This window comes from Vulpes vulpes, chromosome 5, assembly GCF_048418805.1.
Source record: "Vulpes vulpes isolate BD-2025 chromosome 5, VulVul3, whole genome shotgun sequence".
Taxonomy (NCBI): domain Eukaryota; kingdom Metazoa; phylum Chordata; class Mammalia; order Carnivora; family Canidae; genus Vulpes; species Vulpes vulpes.
This window is the reverse complement of record NC_132784.1, coordinates 44,145,955-44,167,750: the sequence shown is the minus strand read 5'-3', so window position 1 is coordinate 44,167,750 and position 21,796 is coordinate 44,145,955. Positions and strand designations below refer to the sequence as shown.

At 41.3% G+C, this 21,796-nt stretch overlaps 1 protein-coding gene and 1 long non-coding RNA gene across 9 annotated transcripts in view; both read left to right on the top strand.

Annotated features, from left to right (window-relative positions):
- Positions 1 to 10,488, top strand: part of RNF152 (ring finger protein 152) — a 79,758-nt gene extending 69,270 nt beyond the window's left edge. For all 8 annotated transcript variants that reach the window (XM_072758012.1, XM_072758018.1, XM_025997697.2 and 5 more), the window contains one exon: positions 2,750 to 10,488. In XM_072758012.1, the coding sequence (XP_072614113.1) occupies positions 2,911 to 3,522 (612 nt within the window). In that variant the 5' untranslated portion in view covers positions 2,750 to 2,910 and the 3' untranslated portion in view covers positions 3,523 to 10,488. The remainder of the gene's footprint in view (positions 1 to 2,749) is intronic.
- Positions 10,489 to 10,753: 265 nt separating this feature from the next.
- Positions 10,754 to 21,375, top strand: LOC140599000 (uncharacterized). The gene is made up of 3 exons (XR_012001566.1): positions 10,754 to 10,888; positions 17,777 to 17,924; positions 19,994 to 21,375. It is a non-coding gene; the product is annotated as an uncharacterized lncRNA (long non-coding RNA).
- Positions 21,376 to 21,796: the final 421 nt, after the last annotated feature.

Sequence of the window (21,796 nt, the reverse complement as noted above, 5' to 3'; positions counted from 1 at the left end):
TAAAAAAAAAAAAAGTCCCATATCCTTGGCCTGGCACTCGAAGCTGTCTATGTTGTGTGTGGTCTGGGCCTGGCCGCACTCCTCTCTCTCCTTCCCTGCAGGACTGGGCTCCCCGGCTGGGCCAGGGGAAGGGTGCTTGCAGGCATCTGGGGGCGCCTGGCTGGTTCAGTCGGTGGGGCATGCGACTCTTGATCTTGGGGATGTAAGTTTGGGCCCCACGTTGGGTGTAGAGATTACTTAAAAATAAAAACTTTTAAAAAGATAATTAAAAAAATGAATCCATTTCAAAGACCTAAAGAGAAAAGCTAAAACTATGAAACTGAAGGGTGGGCATTTTTAAGTTACCCTCTTATTACGAAAAAAACAATCCTCTGGCCAGTGCCACAGGTAGAGTCTAGAAGTAATTCTGTAATGGCTCACCCTCTCTCTTTTGCTCACAGTGATTTCTGAACCTAAAGAAAAGTGCCCCCTAATTTTACGTGTCTAAATCCTCTCCATAATCCAGATTTTCATAGAGGCATCCCCGATTCCTCCCTTCCTATATGGCATGTATCACTCTATATTTCTATTACGACTGTTAGCACGCATAACTGGTTACGGCTAGGCTGGGAGTCTCTTAATAGGCAGTGACAAGGTCTTAGTTACAAGAGATAAAAGCAAATACCATCATGCCTGACACATGGCAGATGTCCAATAAGAACTGGAATGAATAAATTAATGGAAGAAGAAATCTATTCACGTTTTCTTTTTTACCTAACCTTAAATTGCCTAAGAGTAGCATTTGGATCTGATTCATCTTTATGCCCTATAGTAGCTAGCATTGTGCTTTGTGCCTGATTGATGCCCCACAGATACTTATGTCTTTAATTTTTTACTTTTTTTTTTTGCTTTACTGAGGTATAGTTGACAAAATTGTAAGTTATTTGAGGTGTGCATGGTGGTGATTTGCTACGTGTACATTGTGAAAGGACCCCCTCCAGCTGATAACATGTCCATCACCTCATATGTTTTTTTTCCAGTGAAAACATTTGAGTTCTACCTTTACCAAATTTCATTTATTCAACAAACACTTCTTGAATTAGTAGAGAGATAAGCAGTCGATTATGATATGAACTTTCTGAATGCTGTATTACTATATTTGACTTTCGATAATTTAGGCACCTTTACTACAGCTAAAATATTTGACACTGTGTTTCTCTTTTGGACTGTCATTGTTAATTTTTGCCAGTGATTATTTTTTACTTTAAACTTTGCTGCATTTCTAATTTTTAAAAAGATTTTATTTACTTGACAGAGAGAGAACACGAGCCGGGGGTATGGGTGGTGGGGTGGTAGGGTGGTGGGCAGAGGGCGAGGGAGAAGTAGGGAGCCCGACTGTGGGGCTTGATCCCAGGACCCCGGGTCATGACCTGAGCTGAAGGCAGATGCTTAACCGACTGAGCCACCCAGGCGCCCCCTGCATTTCTAATTTTGATTTTAACAAATCATATTGGCAAGGAGTACATTCGTAATTTCACAAAGGAAGTTAGAAGAAGGTGGTTTGCTTTTTAAGAAACATGTGTTGGAGCTTCTTTTCCATGTTAGCTCCTGGCTCTGGGAGTGGGTTTGGATTCAATGACTAGGAATTATTTCTATAATAGTGGTTGGGTAGTTCTCTCCAAAGTCATCCAGAGAGTAAATTTGGATGCTTTCAATAGGAAACCGGGTTGGGCGGCCTTCGTTGAAACAGAGCACCAGGGGGTTCCTCAAACCCAGGTTAAGTCGAACTGAGTTACTCTGCTGCCTTTCAATACCTGGAGGCTCATGCTATTTTTGCTCTTACTGTTTTATGGTGGGGGCTGCTTGCAGGTCTTCTCTGGCAGCCTTTTGCTATACCGCCCTTGATTAGGATTGGTGAGTGAATAGTATTTGCTTGTGGTCCCATTACCTGGTGCAAGCCTAGATATTAATGAAATTAAAAGGACTGAAAAATACTAATGGTCCTCGTGTGCCTTTGTGACCCCCGCTGCCTGAAGGCTCATTGCAGTTGCTGCCTTTTGAGGCTGTCGTTTCCAGTTTTTGTCGCTTAAAACCAGATGATAAGAATTACTCTGTTTCAGTGATTTGATCGGAAAAAAATAACAGATGCCTGTGCGTGCTCCTTTGGGCAGCACCGTTTTAATTTCTGATGAGAGAGAGGAATAGTCCTAACCCGTATAGAATGGGCAAACTAGTTCGTTATGAGTCCCTAGGTTTGGGACGTTGCCTGAATCTGGCAATGAATGCTTACAGGAGGGTAAGTTGAGTCAGGAAAAGAAGACCAGAGGGTCTAAGGAAAGAAATTTACTTTTAGGAGATGCTACAAAGCATTTAAAAAAAATTTTTTTTTTTTTTTTTTTTACAAAGCATCTTAGAAGCTTGAGAATTTCCCCAGTGGATTTTAGAAGAACAAGCCAGGGTCCACCAAAATACGTAAAACAGAATCAAGACTCCCTCTTTATGAACTGTGGGGCATTATGTACCCCCACGAAGTCATTCCCTTTAGAAACGAGCAAAGTATTTACCATAAGAAGCCACCTGAGACAACCCGTCTACCTTCCACTGGGCATTACGCGTGGGAATCCTGTAATCTCGAGTGGGAAATTTTTATTTATTTATTTATTTTTAACCCAGCATCAGGACTTTTGAACTCCCATCAGATGTGCTGACATCTGAGCTTGTTGGAAATAATTAACTTTTCTGCATTTTTTTTTTTTTTTGTCTTCTTCAGAAATGAACACACTTGAGTATGCTCTGTGCCTGTGAGCTCCCGGGTCACCCAGCCACCGTGGAAAGACCAGAAGGAGGAGGGCGTGGGCCTGCCGGCCTCTGAGAACAAGCTCCTCCGCCCGGCCTTGGCCTTGGCCTTGGCCTCCCTGCCACCGGGCCACGATGGAGACGCTCTCCCAAGATTCTTTGCTGGAATGTCAGATCTGTTTCAATTACTACAGCCCCCGGCGAAGGCCCAAGCTGCTGGACTGCAAACACACCTGCTGCTCGGTGTGCCTCCAGCAGATGAGGACGAGCCAGAAGGACGTGAGATGCCCGTGGTGCCGGGGCATCACCAAGCTGCCCCCGGGCTTCTCCGTGTCGCAGCTCCCCGACGACCCCGAGGTCCTGGCGGTCATCGCCATCCCGCACGCGTCCGAGCACACCCCGGTCTTCATCAAACTTCCCAGCAATGGGTGCTACATGCTGCCCCTGCCCATCGCCAAGGAGCGAGCGCTGCTGCCCGGAGACCTGGGCTGCCGCCTGCTGCCCGGGAGCCAGCAGAAGCCCGTCACGGTGGTGACCATCCCCGGGGAACAGCAGCCCCTGCAGGGGGTGCTGCCCCAGGAGGCGGCGGAGGAGGAGCCAGACAGGCGGGGCGCGGCGAAAAGCTCCACCTGGTCCGGGGTGTGCACTGTGATCCTTGTGGCCTGCGTCCTGGTCTTCCTCCTGGGCATCGTGCTGCACAACATGTCTTGCATTTCTAAGCGCTTCACTGTGATATCCTGTGGCTGAGCGGGCCTGCCGAAGTCTCTCGTGGGTGCCAACTAGGGGTTGAGCAGGTGTTGGTGATGGGATCGCAGCGAGAAGGAGGGGGGCGACGCTGATCATTTGGTGCCAGCGCTGGCCTCGGGGCTGCCACTTGATTAGCGGAGGGCAGACGTGAGGTCTCCACAGGATACCAGGCAAATCATTCTGAGTGTTGGTGGCAACAGCTTCGAAGACGATTGCATGCATCCTCATAATCATTTACTAAATGGACTGTAATTTCTGATTTTTCAAAATCATGTTATGAGATAGACGTATTCTACTTAGACGTTAAACCGTGCAAGTGCATACAATGTGATCTTCTCTAAATGTGGTAGATTAAAACAAAGATGCTATGTATACAAGTAGAATTAAACCTGAGAATCCATGTAAAAATTCAGCGACGACATGCAGTGCTGGTTTCTTTCCCCTTTTTAACGGAAATCCAGTCTCGTTTAGTTGCTAAGGCTTTTTATACCTTTTGAATGGCACCCAAATTAAAGTAAGTGAAGTGGACTGTCATTTTTTTTTTTGAAGAAAATGTTTGAACAAGTGTTCCCGGTGTGTTGTGTTTTGTTACGCACCTTCATTTTTCTTCCCTTGTAATTAGAGCTCGCTATGTGTTTATTAAACTGAAAGCCCATCGGGGGAGCAATAAACTGAGTAATCATGAGAAATACCTAATCCCACAGGAACCCTATATGCCAATTTTTCTCAAGCCATCTCATGAGATAAGGATTTTAAATGTAAATATTGTGTATTTGTGTGTGTGCGTGCGTGTGTGTCATTTGATTTACCTCAGGTTTTGAATCTTTTCAGAAGAATCCCAGGAGTAAGACTTTGTGGGCCCGAATGAGTCCAGGGTCTGACACAGTGGCCACTTCTTGGGCACCGGGACCCGCTCCGTGAAGTGTCACCCACTCGTCACTTCCAACATTCGCTCCTCTTCTGTGTATTCAAGTCCTGTGTTCTGTGAGGCACAAATGGAAAGTAACAGAAGACTCTGTCTTTTGTCCTGGTTTGGAGGAGTCGTAGTAGATATAAGTGTTGTTCGTCGATGACAAACCCGGACTGACATTTTAATAGACAGTCCATGATTACTTTTCGAAAGATGTCGCGCTGTGAGAATTAAACCGTTTAGGATTCTAGTTTCCTCTTGCTGGTATAAGTGAGACGATCTCTTGTATTTCAAAATGTTTTTATTGAGAAAAGTGACAAGGTAAACCAACAACTCACATTCCCAATTTAAGTGGATCAGTTCATCATAAATTCTCAAATATTCTTAGATGTATAGTGGCCTACAGATGCTCATGAAGAAAGATCTGCTGGCGTTAAGCGGTAAATTCCCGTGCCTGGATGTGTGTGCATTCAGAAATAGCTGTGAGCTTTTAAAGTTCTCCAATTTCTTTTATGGAATTCATGAAGCAAGTGTATTTGAAAGCTCAAAGTAGAAATTAGGTTAAAATGCCATTTTATTGTGTAAGCTATTGGGCATTATACAACAAATAATCTAGGATTTATTTGGTATTAATAATTTAGGTATCATATTAGCTGAATACTATCCTCTATTACATAACATAATATACTGTTGGGTTAGTGTCAACTTCTCAAAATCTGCCAGGCTGCCGTGATGCATGTCTGACCTCATTTCTATTCCTCTTGGAGGAAAAAAAAAATCACCAAAATGTTGCATTAAGAATGCTACATTTCAAATAGACTTTCCCCTTTGCAATTTCCAGCCAGGCCATATTTGAGTTAATTTTGTGAATGATATCTGCATCTGTTTATGTACAGTATGAAGTGACTGGCCCTGTAGTGTAGTATGTCCTCGAGTTCTGTGTGTTAGGTAGGTTAGATGTAGACACTAATGCGTGTGGCCGTAGAGCCCTGTGTTTCTTAGTGCAAAGCTATAGAGTAAAAATGTCCACGTAACTTAAAAACAATCCCATGCTAGAGCTGCAGGTGAGCAGTGCAAAATTAATCGGCTCTGTGATAGATTCTTGACTTTTCAATTTAAGGTAACAATAATACCAAGATCAGAATTTCCTGTGTGAGTCTTACTGACCTAAGAAATATTGTTTAAATGCATTCTGCCTCCAGTTACCTGTACATTGCCTCTTACGGTGCGCCGTTGTGCACACGTGTAAGTGCGTGTGTGTTTGTGTGTGCGTGTCATACCTCAGCCTGCAGATAGAATTTTTGTCGACTGGCTGTTTCACTGTTAGCTGGCATCCCCTTGCTCTGGCCTCTTCTGGCATTTCCTCACAACATGAACAACTCATCTACCCCGTGTGACAATAGTCCAGTGACCCAATCAACCGGAATTCACAGTTGCACGTGAGTGAAAAAAATCACAACTGAAAGCACAGTCAGAGCTGAAAGCATTCCCCGGTGGCTTTGTTTAGTACATGAGCCCGTGGAGGCCCACAGAGGTAGGTGGCCCCTTGAAATTCTGCAACAAAAGGGAGATGAGAACTGCATTAGAATTTCTCTTGCTCCTTCTTATGCCTGTTGACATCTCTGTCGGACTGTGAGCCTTTGGAGGGTGGATGCATACCCTTTACTCCTTTACTGACTCAACTATTGCTTTAGGTTGTGTGGGTTTTTGTTGTTGTTGTTGTTTTTAATATATATACATATTCCTTTTAGTTAGCATCTACCTCTCTGGGAAATGAAAGGAGGGTTGATTAAAAGACTAGTAGAGACATTTAATAAAAATGATGTGATTTGAATTTTTAAAATCGCACACCATTGGTCCCCCCCCTTATGTAAAGGACAATGAGTGTTGTGTAAATAGTTAACTTTAAGAAGCATGAATTTTCATCTTTATTAATGATCTTGACATAAACAAGAGAATGCTCAATATGTTAAGTAGAGCCAAGTATGCTATCGAAAAGTGTTGTCTTTGGGAAATTTTCATATAATGACCTGGGGCATAAGTTGTGATGAAAAGGCAAATTGGTTCTCAGTTTAAGTCATACTTTATGATTAGCTAAAAGGTACTTTCTTTGAGAATATAATTAAGTTTAATCTTCTGCATGACTTCAGAGTAGGTCCCTTGAAGGTTAACCCATGTGCTGGTACAGCCTTCGAGATCTAGTCTGTTCAGTAGACCTTTCTCGGATGATGGAAATGTTCTATAACCTATGCTGTCCAATATAGTAGCCACTGGCCACATTGGCTAGTGGGCAGCTGAAGCAGGGTTAGTATGACTGAGGAGGTGGATTTTGTATTTTAAGTTACTTAAACATAGTTGCTCACATGGCTAGTGGCTACATATTGGACCATGGGATTCTGGAGGGTTGTGCAGGGGTATCTAGCATCAGTGTTAATGGAATAAGGCTAAGAAGATGGTTTGTGTTTTAGTTACATGCAGTTGGCTGAAAAATCCTTTCTGGGCTTAAAAAGTATATGATCTCAAGTATGACAATAAAAATTCATTGTTGCCCTTTAGGGTTATTACTTACATACTTTGGGTCAAAGAATGGTCAGTGAAACTTAAAGAGTGCTTTCTGAAGCCCCGTTTCTGGGATCATTAGCTGCATGTGAATCTGTTGTCCAAAAATAGTAGTTAGACAGTAGCTGTAAAACGTTTGACTTGCAAGCTATGCATGACCTGTACTGTGAAACTGTGTCTAGGGTCTTATGGCCAAAAAGTAAATGTTACAGAAAAAAAGAAAAAAAAGCGCCTAATGAAATTCCTCTTTGCTTCCAGCATCTTCCCCAGACTTCATCACTGCATCAGTAAGGTGTGAAATGTAAAAGCAGGCATGTTTTGCAGTGCTCATAGAGGGTTTTTGTTTGCCCTTGAAGTCTACTGGCTTGTCATTGTGTTTGGTGTGGGCATACGTGGGCATCCTTTTTCAGATGCCAGACTATAACATAGGTACTGTTTTTAGAGTGAGATTTGACACTGTTCTAGTCTTGTTTGATTTTTCCTTTTATCCCTTTATCACTGAACGAATTGGAAATTTGCAGCCTTGCACAGAAGCTTTTTTTTTTTTTTTTTTTTTTGGCTTAAAAAACATTGCCCATGGAATTTAAAGACTTCAGGGTTATTAAAGTTACTAAAACTGCTTTTTAAGTGAGTAAAGGAAAGCAGAAGACTTGGTTTGTGATATATTTTCATAGAAAGATGAGACTCTTCCTGACTGTATGGTGTGTATTCTAGTCTAGATTTTGGTTTGAAGAGTTCCCATTGCTTTATCTGAAATCCTGTGCTGTGTCAAAATTGGCTGGTCTGTTTTTCATTGCTTCTGAATATAATGTAAACATTGCATTCATTTCAATTTAGCCCAATTGAGTAAATTTTTTTCTAGAACTTGTCGGTGAGCATGACCTTTTTAGCTTGTCTTTTGAAATTATTATTAATATTTTTTTTGTCAAAATGGTAGTTTTCCTTTGGACTCAGGAGGAATTTAGAGGTCCAGAGGTTATCGGTATGAGAGGAGTACTATCGAAAAGGTTTGCATTTCTATCTTCTCTTAAAAGAATGATGCTGCCAATCAATCAGTGTTTTGTTTCCATAACTGTCACGAGTCAGTTGATCTGTCATCCCTGACCTGGAAGAAGAGACTGTTCCTTGCCATTTCCGTCATTCCCAGTAAAACGTCACTTACAAGGTAACCCTTACCAAAAGAGAAGCTCCAAAAAAGAACAAAGTAATCAAGATAATTCAGTAACTGTTGAAAATAGTAATCTATCTCAAAGGCCATGAAGATCAGTTAAATTTTATTAAGCATGAAATACTTCTAAAAAAAGAAGTGGAAATTCAAGCCATTGATTTTTTTTTTTCTGACATGATTCCCTGTATAGAGATCTATATCTATATCTTCACATAGGTATAGACATGTAGATACACACACGACTTAGCTGTAACAGGAGTTTAAATATCAAGTAAAAAATGTTGTTAGTCATGTTTTCCAATTTGTGGATTATATAATGTTGACTTTAGATGTTAATTTCTTAACAAATGTTATAGGTTGCATACATTATATCAAACCAACCACCTTTGGGAATGTCTATATAAATAAACTCTTGAGACTTCAAACATATGAAAAGGTGGGTTCTACTGTGTACATTTTATTGGAAAGCCATTGATGATTGAAGAGCATAAGTAGGTGGGGCATTTAATTTCCATTTTCCAAACGGCTTGTTTTTTGACTCTGCTCAAGCATCATGGGTAGAGTACCGTTATTCCTGAACTCTTGCAACATGGCTCCAATTTTTCTGCACAAGTTTCCTTGCACAGTTGGGCCAATGGGTTGTTGAATTTTTTTTTCAGGATTCACTGCCTGGGGTATCCCACTATGTATATCTCACTTATGATGTAGTGGTGCTTGAAAACCCTCATCTCGTTAGCTGGACTTTATTATTCTAGTCTAAGATTTTTGATACTATTCATATTATGATCTTTTTAGGGACAATCAGTAATATTTGGGGCAGAGTACAGAGGAGTCTTTTGAAGTCTGGCAACAGCATGCATTTTCTTTGTTTTTCTGGGGGTGCTCTCTTATAGTTGTCCCTGTTCTTCTAGAACACTGCTCTAAATTCATCACCATGGGCTAGTAGCCCATGTGCAAGTTTTCTGTATTCTCCCTGTGAGTTACTGGGTTATTCTAACAGGAGTTCCAAGGAATGTTCAATTTTTAATTTGACATTTGCTTTTTGAGAATCTGGAAGTAGACAATTGAATGTGAGGGTGGTAAAGGAGCATGGGCAGTAGGAAGGAGGAGATAAGAGGGAAAAAAATGCCCCCTTAAAGGGGGAACAAATAGCAACCTCAATCTATGTCATCTGTATTTAAATCGTGGGAGGACAAGAATAGCTGCTGCCATGCACCAAGCTTCAGAAAACAACTGGAGAGACAAATCCTGTATGGGAGCAGTGGAGATGTGGCCTCAGGTCTAGAACAAAATAGATAGGCAGATGTGCCCAAGACAGTAAGAAGATACTTGCCTAAAAGGAGAGAAATCTGTAATGGGATCACAAGTCGAGACAAAATATATAGGAGCTAAAGAGCCATCGTAGATGACTAGGAGTAATGTAGACAAGCACAATTGGTCCTTCTAGAACAGCCTGCCAAATTCCATTCCAGATGTTTCAGTTGAAGACATAGGGAATGGGTTCAGCTGACAAGAGAATGCAAGGAGGCCCCCCCCCCCCCCCCCCCGGCGTTCTCTGCACACTAGATGCTCTAGAGTTGGTTGCTGAGTCATTACAAACTAATACCACCCTCTTACCAGTGAAATGCAGTGCCCCTGCCTGTGGATGTTTCCCAACTGAGTAGGTCAATAGTATTGGAAGACTCATTCAAGAATATTTCGTTTTTCAATCCTGGTTGTTGTCATTTCTTCTATTTTCTTTATTCCTGTTTACCTCACTTGACAGTTGCAGGTGGGGAGGCTGGTTTCAGCTTGGGGTGGGTACAAACTCCCCAACCCAAGCCATGCAGCCGGTGAACAGGGTTCCCGCCATTTCTTCCAGCCCCACTGGTGGGTTCCCCGGCCCTCTTGATAACTAATACTCCAGTCAAATGGCTAGATTAATGCTGCTCTAGAGGCTAACTCGAGTCCTTGACATGTTTCATTTACAAGTATGTGGATTATTTATTTTAGGAGCTTTTCTTTTAAAGGGCCAAATAGCCCTACAGATAAATGAGCTGCTGGGCTGTGTAGAAAATATTGTTCAAATGTTGCCAAATAATTGACTTTGTAAGGGGGATATTAAGCTGCTGTTTATAAATCTGAATGTCTTAAAAGCATTCTTGCTTGCTCTCTCTGTTGTAGATGGTGTCTTAGCAAGTCCTGAGTTTTTCCAATGAACCCAATTTTAATATATGGTATTTTTGTATGCCAAACTGGTGTCTTGTCCTTTGTATATGTGGTAATGTTGATTTTATGACTACTGTTAAAACACATTTGCTATGATTAAAATTCATAAAACGATTTCAAATAGACTCACGCGTTGGTTTTTTTTTTCCCCTTCCTACTTCATGGAAAAAAAAATTGGCTAGAATTTTCATCATCAGCTACTCTAAGAATTTTAATAGACTTGGGTAATAAAGCAACAAGGAGCTCCCGAGCCAAGAATTTTAAGTGGAGGTGACCTTCAAGTGGCTTCTCTGAGAAGCCAAAGAACGCATTTGTAATGAGTAAGCCCAAGCATGGTTTTGCAACTTGGGTTTTCATGGCTTCCAGTGGCCCTGCCTTTCTCCTTCTACTGTTTAGAAATGGCATTGGATGCGTCAGACCCCAGGTGGACCGTCTCATTGTACTACGTGTAGAACAATTCACAGCGGCGCCTGTGCAGTGAGAGGCAGTGTGATCTGCCTCTTGGCTCTGAATCTGGAAAGGTATCCTTCAATATGTGTTTTCATCAGTGGGACAGAGTATTTGGGAGAGCCTTTTTTTTTTTTTTTTTTTTAAATCAACCTGTCTTTCAATAACTGGATTACAGCAATGAATTTCAATTCAGTTTAGCTAGTGGCCTAATCCTAATTAAAGGGTTATCAATGATCTGATCATGCATGCAATGCTAGTATAAGCATGACCTGGCTCTGTCTGGCAATTAAAAAATAATTCCCATAGTTTTAAAAGTGTGTGATTACTGTAATTCAAAATCTATTTCTTGTACCAAAAAAGCAAATTTTGTATTAGGGAGTCCAGATTTTTGAAAATGTGAAATTTATTTGGCATATTTTAGAATTTCTTGTGTGGATTTTCCCGGTGCTGGGGTAAATGGGCACGTGTGTGGGTTGGGGAGGGATTCCCTTATAACAGCTTCCTCGTGCTTGAGCTTTTCTTTCAGCTGGAGGAGTTAACTGGAAAGGCTAAAGGCGTTTACAGTATTTATTAAATACCTTATCTTTTCCAGGTCTCAGCTCCTCCCATGTCAGGACTGGGGTGTACCTATAGCCTTATCTAGAGACTTCTCTTTAGACTTCGTGGGAATTGGGGTGAATGGGAGGGGACCACAGGCGAGTCCTGCTCACACATCTTGCTTGGGGGTGCCCACATTGGCAACCTCTTCAGATGAGACTGTTTGGATAGCACACGTTTTCTGTCTCTGGGTGTAGGGTTGCAAGAAGTAGGGGGTGGGAGGGTCTATGTCAGCTCCAAGGTCTTTGCCATTCCGACCCCTCCCAGCAAAAGGATATTGCATGTGAGTAACTGAAGGTCTAGAGGGGATGGTGGAGGCTACACAGGGAGTCCTTGGAGCCAGGCCTGGCGTTCACTGCGTGCCACCCTCGTTCTCAGTCGTTGCATATGCGTCCCCTCCAAATACTCGGCCTGATTTCTGGAGATGAAAGCTTGTTTATCTGCCAATGCATTATTTTTCTTCCTCAACGCTTTTGTTCCCAATAACAATTCTTGAAGAAATAGCCATGTTTAGTGTACATGGTGTAGCAGCATTAGGCTGGGGTAAATGGCAGCTGGGGGGGAAAGGAACTGGCCCTGGAATCAGACTGAGTCTCTGCTCTTCTTTTTATAGGCTTGAAGACTTTTGCACAATTCTGCTTGACCCAGAAAATAATATAGCTGTAATTGGATTCAGTCTCTCATTCTTCCTGCCTGTTCCTGGCATTCCCCATCACTTCCACACTACTTTGCTTGATAAATGAATGTATTATTATTTGCAAGAGTAAGTGAATGTAGAGATGTGCACGCGTGTGCATGCGTGCACATGTCTGTGTTATGTGTGTGCACACATACATGTGAACCTTTCATGGACTCTTGGCACAGATTTTTTTTAAAGGTTGAAAGACTGAAGATCTTTGGAGGTAAATCAAAGTAGAGGAAAGTATACCCATTGGGCTACAAAGGAAGGATAATTTATATAGACTCACCTGGGAAACCAGAGAGGAGGAAGGCCTCCACAGGTCATGCGTTCCTTCATGCAGCATTCCCACTAGGCACTAGGGCTACCCAGATGAACGAGATGGGAACGGCCCCTGTCCTGTTGGCCCTCACAGTCCTGTAAGGAAGACAGGCATTAATAAACAGTTTATGTCCAATGCGGGGGGACACAGTGTTTGAATGCACGTAACAGGGAAGAGGGCAGGCTGGTTGGTGGATCCAGGGTAAGGGATTAGTCAGAAAAGGCAATGGCTTCTAGAATAAGATCTGAAGGATAAATTGGGGTCAGTGAGGACCAGTTATGAAAACACATTTAAGAAGGAACAATAAGAGACAGAGGAGGCGTGATGCCTTTTAGGGAGGCAGAGCCGGCTTTTCTTGTCGGGCTCCCTGCCATTCGTGCCCTGCCTTATGCCACATTGCCCTGTAATTGATGATATTTTGGTATGACTCGCCAATCCCCAGAAATATCCACAATAGAGCATTTTACAAAAGCACAGCTATGAGGTCTATTCCACCAGTAGTTATTTCTATCAGGCGTCACCGTTATGTGGAACCAGTTCCACAATGAATATTTCACCTCCCTGTGCCCGCAAAATGTGGCTATTTCCCTCCCTCCGGGCCAGGTGTGGAAGCAAAAGCCATATCGAGCCTTTTGTTCTGAGAGTTATGCTATTAGTTTCTGCATCAAACAGGGTTAGGGTCTGATATTGCCGACAAAGGCTACAGATCAGGTCTGTGGGAGGTCAAGTCTTGGGAAAAGCCTTGCCCAAGCTCTGTTTGAGATAGTTGTAAGTATTATGTGAAAATGTTTTGTGGCTAAATAAACCAGGAAAACGGTGGGTTAAACGAGGATTTTTTTTTTTGAATTGTAGAACTTTTTAAAGGCTTTAGCATGTGTAGCATGTCTTCTAGAGAAACAGAGCCCATAGGATGTATCTTTATACACATAGCTATATAAATCTATCATACTCATATATGTATCTATAAAGGGATTTATTTTAAGGAATTGGCTCATGTAACTGTAGAAGCTGGCAATCTTCATAGCAGGCCATAGGCTGTAGACCCAGAGAAGGGTTAATGTTGCAGCTTGAGTCCAAAGCAAAATGCTGGCAGGATACCCTCATCCTCAGAGGCATTTTTTTTCTCTTCAAGTCTTCAGCTTATTGAATGGACTCACCCACATTAGGGAGAACAATGAGCTTTTCTCAAAGTCCACTGATTTAACTGGTAATCTCATCTAAAAATTACCTTCACAGCAACACCCCAACCAGTGTTCGACCAAATATCTAGGCATCAAGGCCTATCCCAGTTGACACATAAAATTCACCATCACAATATGCTAAAGGGCTTTGCAAATCTGGAAAAAGGAAACATAATAAAACATAATAGATATCACTTTCTCCCAATTTATGTGAGTAAAGAATCCACGTTTGCATAACACCTATTAACATCTGGTAAAACACAATTTGGAGACTATTGACCTTGAATAATGATTCACAATTTTGTCTTACCCCAGTTATTCAAAAGATGGCCCCTCAAAAAAAATATATATATACATATGTAGTGCTTATTTTTATGTAATAAGATTAAATCATTACTCATATGTTCCCCTTTTTAAGACATAAATGTAAGCCCAATGCTCATATTAGATTTACTTTCATATTATATTGTAAATTGCATGCTAAAATTCCATGCACTACACACATTACTGATGAAATTTCTCATATTAGCAAATTATGGGGGAAATATGTGTACATCTGCTTTAGTAATAAAGGAATGGATGATTCACACTTGAACACAGTGCATACATACCAGAGTAATTTTGGAAAATTATAGCCTAAAAATTCATAAATATTCATTACTACATGCTATGGGGTTAAAAACAACTCACAACAAACTAAATTGATAATGATGAACAAAACTAACAATAATTTGCTATTAAGAAGCAAGAAGAGCAGCAATTAAAAAACATGATTATTCAAGGCAGTACTGATAATTAATATGTATCCTTCCCCCAAATTGTAGGAATCCAACTACTTGCATATGCACACATGCAACTGGAGCCTGCAGTGTTAGTAAAATACTGAATTGGAGCTATGCCTAAATTCTCTAAAGTCTAAAAAAGCACTAATTTAGTTTAAAAATACCAAATGCCAAATGTAGCAAAACATACATAGACAGTTATTAATGAGTTGATCTCATTCAGGCACTTAAGAAAAAGTTTTAGGATTGTCAAGGGCAACCTGTTGGGAGGATTTGTTGGCCCTGCAGCAGGCAGAGGGCCATACTTTGAGAACTGCTGCATAGAGGATTTAGGCAAACAAATAAAGGAATTTACAAATACATGCAAAACACATAAATTAAAAATAATTATTTTATCATTTTAATAGAAATGTAAATTTCATGGAATGAAATTAATAGTTGTAATAATCACTTTTTAAAAAATATTTTATTTATTTGTTTAGAGAGCACGTGCATGTGTGTTTGAGCATGGGGGTGAAGTGTTGGGGAAGAGGGGGCAGAGAGGGAGTGAGAATCTCAAGCAGCCTTCCTGCTAAGCATGGAGCCTGATGCAGGGCTCAATCTCACAGCCCTGAGGTCATGACCTGAGCCAATATCAAGAGTCAGACGCACAACAGACTGAGCCACTCAGGCGCTCATGTAATAATTACTTTCAATATACTCAATATATAAGCAATATAATGACAATGTATGCTTCTATGGATTTCTATCAGTTTATTTATACTTTAAATACAATTAAGCCCACTGTGCAGTTAAGTTCCCTATTAAATTACATCCCCTGCTCTTCGCCATTTAGGACAAATCAAACCTCCTTCCTAGATTTACATCAGGCAACCAAGAAATGGTCTTTATTTTACCCCATTCTAGTCTGTCTCATCCCCCAGCCATCAAAAGGGTAATATTCATTCCAAAGTAGAAGCTTTGCACTTTCTCAAATTTCATCCCAGCTCCTCTAGCCTTTTCCAAAGCAGATACTTGGTGGCTTTTATTTTTATGGAAACTATCATTAATTTCAGAATGACTTCATTTATATAATTCTGAAAAATGGTGTTCTGCTTAAGAAAAAAAAAAGATAGGGATGCTTGGCTGGCTCAGTCAGTAGAGCATGTGACTCATGATCTTGAGGTTGTAAGTTCGAGCCCCACGTTGGATGTAGAGATTACTTAAAAGTAAAATCTCAAAAAAAAAAAAAAAAAAAAGGATAGCCTGAATATGTAAATTTTGGAGAAGCAGAATTAGTGGATGTGGGATTACATGGGAAAAGGCTCCCTCAAGAGAATTTGAGCACGGTACCACTGACAGCGAGGATCATGTTAATCCTGCCCTGGATTTACCCCTGATAGACCAGGACCTATCTGTGCCTGGCATTCACCACTGCACCCCCAGCACTCAGAGGAGCGATCAAGGCTCAGTGCGTATTTGCTGAATGAATGAGGATGTGAGTCAGCTCGTCTGCAGGGATATCTCAGCTCCGTCAGGTTCGGATGCACTGCCAGTTTTGGAATACCCGGGGGTTGGGATTCTCTTCTTTGCAGATCTCATCACTTTCTGCACTTAGATTCTTGCTACTGCTGTGGGGAATAGTTTGCTTTCTCTTTCCTGCCCATCAAGCCCATTTTAATGAGCTGTTCCTGTTCAGCTGTCTTCCTGCAATACAGTCATTTCCTCTTCCTCAAAATGTTCATGCTCGAGGCTGACTGCCTTGGTGAGTTCACTTGTTAATCAGAATTAACTGATGTCACGTCTCACTTGACTATCTACAGATGTCGTGCATTCCCCATAGTCCACTGGCCTACAGGACCATGTTGTATTTTGTTGTATTTAATTATGATGTGTGTGTTGTGTGTGTGAGGAGGGAAGAGGACAGGGCTGGGAGTATGAACAGACAGGTGAGGCCACTGCAGTGGGACATGTAAGGAGGCTATTGCTCTGAGCAGCCTCCGCCGCCTGGGCCTGGGCTCCGCTCTGAGAGGAGGAAGGGAGGATATGTGTGAGTGTGACTGTGTGTGAGAGTGTGAATAGGTGAGTGTGAGCATGGATGTATGAGTGTGTGTATGTGAGTGTGAGCATGAGCATGCATGTATGTGTGTGAGCAGGAGTGTGTGTGCATCAGTGAGTGCACGGGTGTGAGTATGTGTGTGACTGTGGGTATGTGAACATGAGCATGGATATGTGAGCATGAGCACGAGTGTACATCACTATGTGAGAGTGGGGTTGTGAGAATGAGTATGTGAGTGTGGGTGAGCAAAAGTGTGCATAGGTGAGTGTGTGTGAGGGTGATGAGTACTGACTGGAACTGGATTTAAGGTAGCACCAGATACACATCGGTGTCCCCAACAGTCGCACAGTCTTCCACACACAGTAGGGGCTCAGGAAACACTGCATATGCTCAAGTAGAAAATAATCCAAATTACAAGGTGATGCTTTATCTTCCCGGTGAGAAAATCTTAAAAAAAAAATGCAGTTTAAGTCAACTTGAATATATCAACTTTTATAGACATAGATGTCAAATGTCTGCTTTAAATATAATTTACCTTAATTGTACAATATATTTTAAATCTTAGGTGATTTTTCGCTATTTGCCTTCTAAAATAAATTCTATCAGGTGACCTCTATAAAAACTTAAAACTAGCAGTTTCCTCATTTTTCAATGGAGATGATCATAATACTACATGATTTACAGGGTTGTTGTGAGGGTTAAAACATTTAATGGAAATAAAGACCTTCGAACAGTGCCTGGTATGCTGTGAGGTCTCAACCCAGGAAGAGGACGTGCATGCATATTCCAGTAAAGCTTTGTTATTTTAAAGTATATAAAACTCATAATATAAAAGACAATAGGAATGTGAAAATTTGGGCTACTTCCTCCTTTCAGAGGGGTAATTTTTTGAGGTAAACAATCTTACCTGCTCTTTGGATATATCTATATCTATATCTATATCATCTATATCTATATCTATATCTATATCTATATATATCTATACCTATATCTATATCAACTGTCAGGTGACTGCCAGTGACTCCACTTTTGGAAAGACCTGCATTCAGATTTCAATGGAACTTTCTAGAAATGCAAAGTGAATTGAGCCTATGGTAAAAGACAATTGGGAGACAAAGCCTCTAGGAAATAACGATGACTACTTCTCTGTGCAAATATGACTCCCTTTGTTTCTTAAATTTTTTCATGCCTTTGAGGGAAGTTTTTTTCCCCTTGTCTCCCTTTCTCCCAAACAAAAAGCCTGTTTCATTACAGTCTTCACTTTGCTCTTCAAGACTGAGTGACTTTAGGTGTGTTTAATTCAACTGGATTTATTCGAGGAGCTCAGGAACTAATTTATTTATTCTATTTATTTTTACAGCATGCCCATTACCCAGGGATTCTGGGCACATATAAATGATCTGCTTGGGATTGGCAAACAAGAACCAGTGATAAATGGACAGTGAGAAAACCGTCTGAAAACATTAGTCAAAAGGACTCTTCCCTTCCAGAAATGCTTGGTTAAGCAGGTTGGTCTTGCAGTTTTCTCTGATCTTGACATTTTATGTTCACATTGCTTACCTTTTTTTTTTTTTTACATACACAACAAGAAGAGAGAGGTCCCTGGGTGAAGATGGGGCAGAGAGGTGCCCCTTGCAGGGCAGTGAGGGGGGTCCCAGAGGCAGGGGAGGCGCCCCCCAACCATTAGGCAAAGGCCTGGGCTCTGTCCTCTGGAGGTCTCTTGTGATTCACAAAGGGGAAGGCTTGGGGGCAGATCATTCAACCTAGGTTCAAGGCGAAAAAAGAAAAGATGCTGGTCCCGGCTAAGGGGAGGTCAGGAAGGGGAGGACAGTGGGTCAGTGTCAACCAGTCCTTCATATATTTCTGCCTGGTTAAAAGGAGTTCTACTGGGGAGGTCTGGGTGGCTTGGTTTGTTAGGCCATCTGCCTTCAGCTCAGATCATGATCCCAGGGTCCTAGGATCGAGTCCTGCATCAGGCTCCCTGCTCAGTGGCGAGCCTGCTTCTCCCTCTCATCCCTGCTCTCTCGCTATCCCTGTCTCTCTCTGTCTCACAAATAAATAATCTTAAAAAAAAAAAAAAAAGGAGTTCTACAGAAGAAATGAACTTGATGATCACTTTTCTAGGTGATTTCTAAGGTGATTTCTGTTTTTTCTCCAGACAATCTTTTCCCACGAGTCGGGTGGACTCTAATTTGGGTTGAAACTTGAGGTATGGGCAACCTCTCTCATGGGGGTTCAGGAAAAGATTGCCACTGTCGCCTTCTTTAAGGCTGCTCCCCCTACCAGGTGATTGTGGGGTTGTGCCCAGAGCCTATCTGTCATTTTTAGAGTTTGATGAAAGTGGGAAACATTGTGGCTTCGAATGGGCCTCTCTGCCCACAAAGTGGAAAAAAATTATTACAGCAGGACTAATTTCTTTTTACAGCCATATAAATACAGTGGTGGAATCAGCCAGATTTAACTCTGAATGGAAAATGTTTTTCAACAAATAGGTCTGAGAGCCACAAATACATGACGAACTTAGCAAGAGACAGAAGAGGTGACTTTGCCTTTTTGAAGGCCTCATGTTTGGGACACAGGTGAACGGAGACACCAAACAGAAGCCATGTGTGTTCATGGGCTAAACAAGACTCACCCCCCGGCATCCACAGATGGTAGAGAAGTCTGAAAGCAAATTAAAGCCTAAATGGGTCACCAACTGCTTTTTGGTTTTCCTTAGCAATCAAGACAGGTCTTCATGGCCCCATCCGCCTTTCTATCTAACACAGAAATTTTACAGATTTTACCCCAGGAGGTAGGCAAAGGCATCCTGTCAAGCACCCCATAAATCCTTGTTATTAACTGTGCCAGAGCTGGGTGAATGGATAAGTGGATTCCCCACTTAATTCAAAAACAAACCAGAAACAGCCCTGCATTCCTTCCCATTTGCTGGGTCATTTGTATCTAGATCGATGACTCCAAGAATTCTACAGTTCACTAAAAGTTTTGGCTTTCTTTGAAATTTTCCATTCCCTTGACCAATAACCCCGTTGCCCAGCAGACTTTCATTTTCTGAGGATGCATAAACAGGGAAATGGTTTTGAGCTATTGATGTCATCGGGTGGAGAGCAGAGAGTACATGTGGTTCGGGGTAAGGTTTGGGTCTCAGCTCAGGCTTTGCAGCTAGTTCTCTGTGTCACCTGGGAAAAATCAATTCACCTCTCTGGACCTCGGTTTCTGCATCTATAAAATGGGGATGATAGAACCAACTACCTTGCATAGTTACTCTGGGGCTCAAACATGGTAAAAATGCTTGTGAAAAGGTTTCAAAATGCTTAAAAATATAACATGTAATAATGAAATGCTTCAGTTAACAGTGATCATTAAATACCTATTAAATGAATGGTTTATAGCCAAAAAAATTAAAGGCACCTGGCTGGCTTAGTCAGAGGAGCACGTGACTCTTGATCTTGGGGTCATTAGTTTGAGCCCCAAATTGGATGTAGAGATTACTTAAAAATATATATATATATAAAACTTTTTATTTTGATGAAGTCCTAATAGTTCATTTTTGCCTTTGTTTCCCTTTCTTTTGGAGACGTGTCTAGTAAGAAACTGCTGTGCCTGAGGCTACAGAGGTTGCTGCCTGTGTTCTCCTCTGGGATTTTGATGGGTTCCTGTCTCACATTTAGGTCTTTCATCCATTATGAGTCTATTTTTTGTGTATGGTGTGAGGAAATGGTCCAGTTTCATTCTTCTGCATGTTGCTCTCCAGTTTTCCTACCACCATTTGTTGAAGAGACTGTCTTTTTTCCATTGGATTCTTTCCTGCTTTGTTGAAGATTAGTTAACCATAGAGTTGAAGGTCCATTTCTGGGTTCTCTATTCTGTTCCATTGATATAGATCAATGTCTGTTTTTGTGCCAGTCCCATACAAGATGATGATTACCGCTTTGTAATAGAGCTTGAAGTTCGGAATTGTGATGTCACCAGTTTTGGTTTTCTTTTTCAACATTCCTTTGGCTATTTGGGGCCTATTCTGGTTCCACACAAATTTTAGGATTATTTGTTCCAACTCTGAAACAGTTGACAAAATCAAGACAACCAACAGAATGGGAGAAGATATTTGCAAATAACATATCAGATAAAAGGCTATTACCCAAAATTTATAAAGAACTTAACAAACTCAACACCCAAAGAACAAATAGTTCAATCAAGAAATGGGCAGAAGACATGAATTGACATTTCTCCAAAGAAGACATACAAATGGCCAACAGACACATGAAAAATGCTCCACTTCACTTGGCATCAGGAAAATACAAATCAAAACCACAATGAAATACCAAATCACATCAGTCAGAATGGCTAAAATTAACAAGTCAAGAAACGGCAGATGTTGGTGAGAATGCAGAGCAAGGGGAACCTTCTTACACTGCTGGTAGGAATGCAAACTGCTGCAGACACTCTAGAAAACAGTATGGAGGTTCCAAAGAAAGTTGAAAATAGAGCTACCCTCCAACCCAGCAATTGTACTACTGGGTATTTCCCTCAAAGATTCAAATGTAGCGATCTGAAGGGGCACCTGCACCCCAATGTTTATAGCAGCCATGTCCACAATAGCCAAACTATGGAGAGAGCCCAGATGTCCATCAACGGATGGATGGATAAAGAAGATGGGTTATATATATACAATGGAATATTACTCAGCCATCAAAAATGAAATCCTGCCATTTGCAACAACATGGATGGAACTAGAGGATATTATGCTAAGCTAAACAAGTCAATCAGAGGAAGACAATTATTATATGATCTCATTCATACATGGAATTTAAGACACAAAACAGAGGATCATAGGAAAAGAGAGGGAAAAATAAAACAAGACGAAATTAGAGAGGGAGACAAACCATAAGAGACTCTTAATCATAGGAAACAACCTGGGTTGCTGGAGGGATGAGGGTGGGGAGGATGGGATAACTGGGTGATGGGCATTAGGGAGGGCAAGGGATGTAATGAGCACTGGGTGTTATATAAGACTGATGAGTCACTGATCTCTACCTTTGAAACCAAGAATGCGTTATATGTTAATTAATTGAATTTAAACAAATATTTAAAAAATAACGCTAGAAGAGTCTCTCATAGCTCCCAATAAATGCTTTCTCAGAAAAAAAAAACTTTTAAAAAAAGACTAAAAAAATAATAAAAGAAGTATCAAGGTTGTTTATTTTTCTTCTACATTATTCTGGCCGCTCCCCTGGTTTTGATGCTCATCAGGGAACTCCAATCAACTCTTGGCTAATGGCCCTGCCTTCTGCTTTATTTCCACTACCCACTTACTGTCCTCTTGACCAAGGCTCGTGTGTTCTTTCAGAAACCACAGATCTCTGAGCCTGCCCCTCTCCTG